Source organism: Alligator sinensis, unplaced genomic scaffold, assembly GCF_000455745.1.
Source record: "Alligator sinensis unplaced genomic scaffold, ASM45574v1 scaffold1165_1, whole genome shotgun sequence".
In the NCBI taxonomy this organism is placed as follows: domain Eukaryota; kingdom Metazoa; phylum Chordata; order Crocodylia; family Alligatoridae; genus Alligator; species Alligator sinensis.
Window position 1 is genome coordinate 187,786 of NW_005842477.1, and position 5,482 is coordinate 193,267.

The 5,482-nt window shown below is 47.2% G+C and overlaps 1 protein-coding gene across 1 annotated transcript in view; it reads left to right on the top strand.

Annotated features, from left to right (window-relative positions):
* Positions 1-45: 45 nt before the first annotated feature.
* Positions 46-5,482, top strand: part of RIT1 (Ras like without CAAX 1) — a 6,881-nt gene continuing 1,444 nt past the window's right edge. The window contains exons 1-3 of the mRNA XM_006030920.3: positions 46-177; positions 4,410-4,483; positions 4,973-5,164. Of these exons, the coding sequence (XP_006030982.1) occupies positions 123-177; positions 4,410-4,483; positions 4,973-5,164 (321 nt within the window). The 5' untranslated portion in view covers positions 46-122. The remainder of the gene's footprint in view (positions 178-4,409; positions 4,484-4,972; positions 5,165-5,482) is intronic.

Below are 5,482 nucleotides of genomic sequence, written 5' to 3' on the forward strand. Positions count from 1 at the left end.
GGGGCCAAGAGCGGGAGGCGAAGTTGGGCCGGGCTGGGGCCGGCTCGGTGCGCCCGGGAGCAGGCCGCGCGCGGGCAGGCGCCGCCTCGTTCGTGACCGTGTTCTCGTTCTCGCTTTCAGCCATGACCATGCAGTTCATCAGCCACCGATTTCCAGAGGACCACGACCCCACCATCGGTAAGAAACGTGTCTTCGAGACTTGCAGGTGACTGGGCAGCTGCTGGCCTGAACCTTGTCCCCCAAAGAGACCCGAAAGCCGGACTGGGAGGAGCGGGCGGCAGGGCCGTGCCGTTAGCAGCCGGCCGGCTTGCGCGAGGTCGCGGTCCGCAAAGAGGACCGAGAGTTTAGATGCGGCGTATCGGTATTTTTACCTGCTTGACTCGGATCCGATTCTTGGCACGAGACCCACCTAACGAATCCTGGCAGAGTTTAAAAGAAATGGTTTTTGATCCATGAATAACAATAGGAAGTCCTCGATGATCGTGCACGTGCTCAGCTGCGTGCTTTAGCATTCAGAGCAGACCCGACGGTGCCTTTATTTCTTTCAGCATTTCTGCCTTTGATAAATAGACAAGCAATTTAGAGGGAGAGGGAAACGTGTCAGCATAATCCCAAATTATTTTTTCACTCCAGTTCTCTTTCATCTTTAGACAAAACCATAGGCCCCGTCTGCTGATCCTGGAACGACCGATTTTAAACAAACAAACGAAAAAAGCAGCGTCAGGCATATTTGGGAGTTGGGAGCTAGCTGTATTGTGGTTGAATTTCACGGCACCAGCGGTGCATTTAAAAGTGTTGTTAATTTGGAGCTCTGTCCAATTTTGCAGTATTATTTTAAACAAAGTCCTGTTTGGTGTATAATGTAAACCTCAGATGGCATAACTTGAACAAAACAAAACAAAAAGCCCAAGTTAAGAAATAGCCTATGTAATTATACAGGGTTTTTCTTATTTTTTTCCAAAGTTAGAAATATTATGTTTTGTTCGGGGTAGTTTTTATTCCCCCACACATTGCAGTTTCAAGACTTCCCATGGGGTTTTTTGTAGTAGAGTTTTCAGTCCAGATAATCCTTGCTACACTTTTACTACTTAATTTCATATTATTACTTTGGTAGTACTTATACTATCCAAAATAATTCTTTGCATTGGTTGCAGTTTTCTAAATCTTACTACTTTTCTCCACCCCTTCATCATCAAGATAGCTTCCAGTATTAGTCTTCTTGCCTGTTTGTTGTTTTGTTCATGTTTATTTTTTCTGCTGCTGTTCTGTGAACTCATTTCTTTTGTCGTGGTGTTTTTGGTAACTCGCTCACCGGGCCTGAGTACAACACTCTGTAAATCAGAACACAAGATTTGCCATCGACTGTGTTGGACCATAGGTCCATTTTGCCTAGTCTCCTGCGAGCAGCAGGGGCGCCACCACTTCCCCAGCTGCTGCTGGAGCTGGGCAGGGAGCAGCAGGAGCCTGAAAAGCTGCCACAGGCTCCTGCTCTCCCTATCACCGTCACCACCTCTCCAGGACGTACAGTCCCCATCCTCTCTCATGGGGGCCTCCCTCACCAACACCAGCCACCACCTGCTGCTGCTGCCACCTACAGCCAGATGGGACCCCACAATGCCAGTGGGGTCCCTCTGGCAGCACCACCACCTGCTGCCTGCTTGCTAGCCGTTCCAGAAGCCACCCCAGTTTGTCCTTCTGTGATGAGTCCTGTGCTCCAGTCCCTCTCTCCCACTGTTCATATACAACTGAGTAAGCCAGCAGCTTGTTTTCCCACTCCCTCCTGTGCATGTCCCTGTTTGTTGTTTTGTGGTACCAGCCCCTCACATATACCACCCCTCCTCCAGGCAACATCATGTCTGATCGGCTGCACCTTGTGCCGCCTCCGGGGCTTCCGATACGACTGGCAGTTCTTCTATCTACGGGGTTTCCTGAAGCAGGACCTGGAGGAGCTGCCAGATTTCTACTGGCACCTCAGGACCTGGAGGCTGGTCTCTGCCTCCAGGTCCACAGGGATGGTTGCCCAGGGTGCTGACCTTACCGCACCTGTGCTGAAAAACCTGCAGCTGGCAGTGCCCCTGACGGAGGTGCCCTGGGAGTGCCAGAGGTTGGTCCTGGCCCACATCACTCGTCAGAGACCTCCTGGACTATGCTAGGCAGAGATGGGTAGATCCCTCTGCACTGGCCTGGCGCATGGAGCTGCCCATGCTGCATGCTCCAGGAGGTAAAGGCTGCCCTGCTGCCCACTGCCCTTGCCTACATTGACCAAGTCCTGCACCTCCCAATGTCCCCCAGCCTGCTGGAGCTCATGCCTCTGCAGGCCTCACGGTGCTCCCCCACCACCTCAGCAGGCTGGGGGACACCAAGCTGGTCTGCTTCTCAACAGCCTGCTGCCACCAGCTGTACACGTTTGCGCTCCATATCGTCCATCATCCTGTCCTCACGTCCCACCCCAACAACAAGTGGTGGGGCACTCTCAGCAGGGGTATTGGTCTCTGGTGGACTAGCCTGTATTCTCCGTTGATCCCATGAGCCACAAAGGACTTCAGCTGGCAGCTTCTCCACAGAGCAATCTCCATGGGCATGTATCTGGTGCGCTTTACGGACACACCCAGCACCTGCCCCTTCTGCCTACAGAGGGAGACCCTGGCACATGCCTAGCCTGAGGGTGCCAGGTTACAGCCCCTCCTCCAAAACCTCCTGCTGAGGTTCTGGCTTCCTGCACCATTTCTTTTATGGACTTCCTGTCCACAACCCCACTAAGTCCAGGGACCTTCTGGTCAGCCTCCTGGCTCTGCCCAAGCTGGCCATCTATAAGACCAGGAAGGAAGCTCTTCCCCAGAGGAGCCTGGGCGAGTGCAGGGCTGCTTTCCTAGCACTCCTCCACTCACATATCCCGACAGAGTTTCACTGGTTAGTGTCCACAGGCTCCCTTGACTCCTTCAGGGGGCAGTGGATGTTGGCCGGTGTGCTCTGTTCAGTGTCCCCTTCCGTTATGAACCTAGTTATTAACCTATGGCCTCACTCCTGTTCCTGTTTTCTTTTTTGTTGTCCCGAGCAGTCAGCTGATACGTCTGCAGTGGCCTCCCTTATTAAGGGGGGCTTAGATTCCCTGATGGGCAAATAGCCCATGATCTTCTCTTGGCACATCAAATAGGCCTGTGTCACACAGATAGAGCTGATAGAAGTCCTCCCTCTCCAATGATGTGATGCCTCTGCATATGCAGTATAATTATGCTGTCCTGTGTTTTCTCCACAACCTCCCCAGTTTTTTCCTTACCAGTACATTCACTTTTCACCCATTGATGTAAAAGCCAATGTGGCAGGTTGCTTGGAGATATTTTTAACTTTCCTTATAAGGAATGGGATGTACTATGTTGGCCTAGAGGCATAAAAGTTTTAAAAAATCAAGCTGTACTGAGGTCCAAGGTAACATTATAGCTCTTAGAATTAATTCCTGTTCAGGAAATGTGAAAAATGGTGATTGTGCTAGATAATATTGTGGTTAGATTAAATCTGCCCTTCTTAAGGCTATATCCACTTCCCACACACAGAGACTTTTACCTCTTTAGCAAAGGAAATATGCAGAACTACTAGCAGTACAACACAAGTCCTTCAGGGTGTTATTTCTGTTACTTGAGAGTCATAGTCATGGACCAGAGTCTGATGCTGTCTTCAGTTGGAAACAAAGTGGTATTAGTTGGTCCTGTTTTGACACCTTACTCTGGTTGCCCCTTTCCTGCCTGCCACCCTGCCTGCACATGGCATGTTCCTGCTCTTGCACAGCAGCAGTGGTGCCTGCCTGCCATGCCATGCCATTCCATTCCACATCCCCACTGAACTCTGGCCTGGGACTTTTGACCAACTGGCTAGGACCGGCATATGGAATCCCACTGTCCTGGCCAAGCTGGGATGTATGGTCACCTTACTTTGAAGGGAAATATTTGATCTTTCTTTGATTTCAAAGAGTTGGCAACAATTCTTATGGCTGCCATTGTGGTTCTTTTCTGTGATTTGTCTGCTCTCTCCCCTCAAAGTTAGAAAATGCCGACAAGTGTCAGAGAAATAAAATACTCCTTTCTTTTATTCTTTTTGGTTCCTGTTAAGATGCACAAAACTGAAATCTTAAATTATCACACATTTTATCTCATTTATCAGGAATAGCATATACTATTACAAAGGATTTGTCAAAGTAAATGTCTGCATAGGTAAGACAAATTAAACTGCAGTAGCTCTGAGTATTGGTAGTTTAAACATTCCATCTATCAGTTATACAGTGATTTCAACAGGTAAAGTGTTAAGTACAACAATGTAGTATTTTTTTTGTATGTGTGGTTATAAATGCTATAGTCTTATTTAGACTTTTATTCCCTCCCCTCTCTCCGTGCCTCCTGTTTGCCCTAAATCCACAGAGGATGCTTACAAAATACGAATACGCATTGATGATGAACCTGCAAATTTGGACATCCTGGATACAGCAGGACAGGTATGTGTGCAATAAGGATAATAAGGTGGAGACTAATAATAGGATGGAAATAATGATAGGGTTGTGCACATATACTTAATGTGTGTCTATGCATCTTTTCTTTAATTTTTCTGTTATATTGTCTTTTGAGTTATTCTGTCTCTCCAACCTATTTCATGTGTTGGTAGCCATGAAACAGCTATTTGTTTTGTGTTCTGCTTTGTTCTTTCTTCTCCACTGTTACATTGTTCTTTATATTTTGAGTGAGATGCTAAGAGATACTCCAAGTTTCCAGATCCTCTGTCTGCAGTTACAAAAACTTGTGCCTTTCAGCTACCTTGTCTATTTATCCCACAGGCGCATATTTGGTCCCGCATATAGAGCAGAAAGGTAACACTTTGTGAAGTTGTTATATCATTGTTACTAGAATGGTTAGGACTCTGCCATTGATCAGCAAATCAGTAGCCGCTGTACTTGTGCAGGAATTGAAATGTTACTGTTTATTTCTAGGCAGAGTTTACAGCCATGAGAGACCAGTACATGAGAGCAGGCGAGGGATTTATCATCTGTTATTCAATCACAGACCGCCGCAGTTTCCATGAAGCGCGTGAGTTCAAACAGCTCATCTACCGTGTTCGGCGCACTGATGACACTCCTGTAGTTCTAGTTGGAAACAAATCTGATTTGACACAGCTACGACAGGTAACTACCCAAAACTGTTTGCAAGATGAAAAATACTTCTGTTTTATAGTGTAGTGGTAGAGCTCATTCTAAATAAACCTCCTTATTCCTTTTCGTTGGATTATTGTTTTTGTCCTTGGTTTCATATTTAAATAAAATACAGTGTCATCTTAGTAATGTTGAAAGATTAAGAGGATGTGGTGGACTGTCAGTTTTAAGTACAGAATGCACTGGTGGTCTATAAGCATGTCAGTTTATTGTGACGTAGTTGTAACTATTGACATTGCTCTGGTATTTATCTCAGACACAGCAGTCTCCAGCTTTGAGAACCCACTCTCT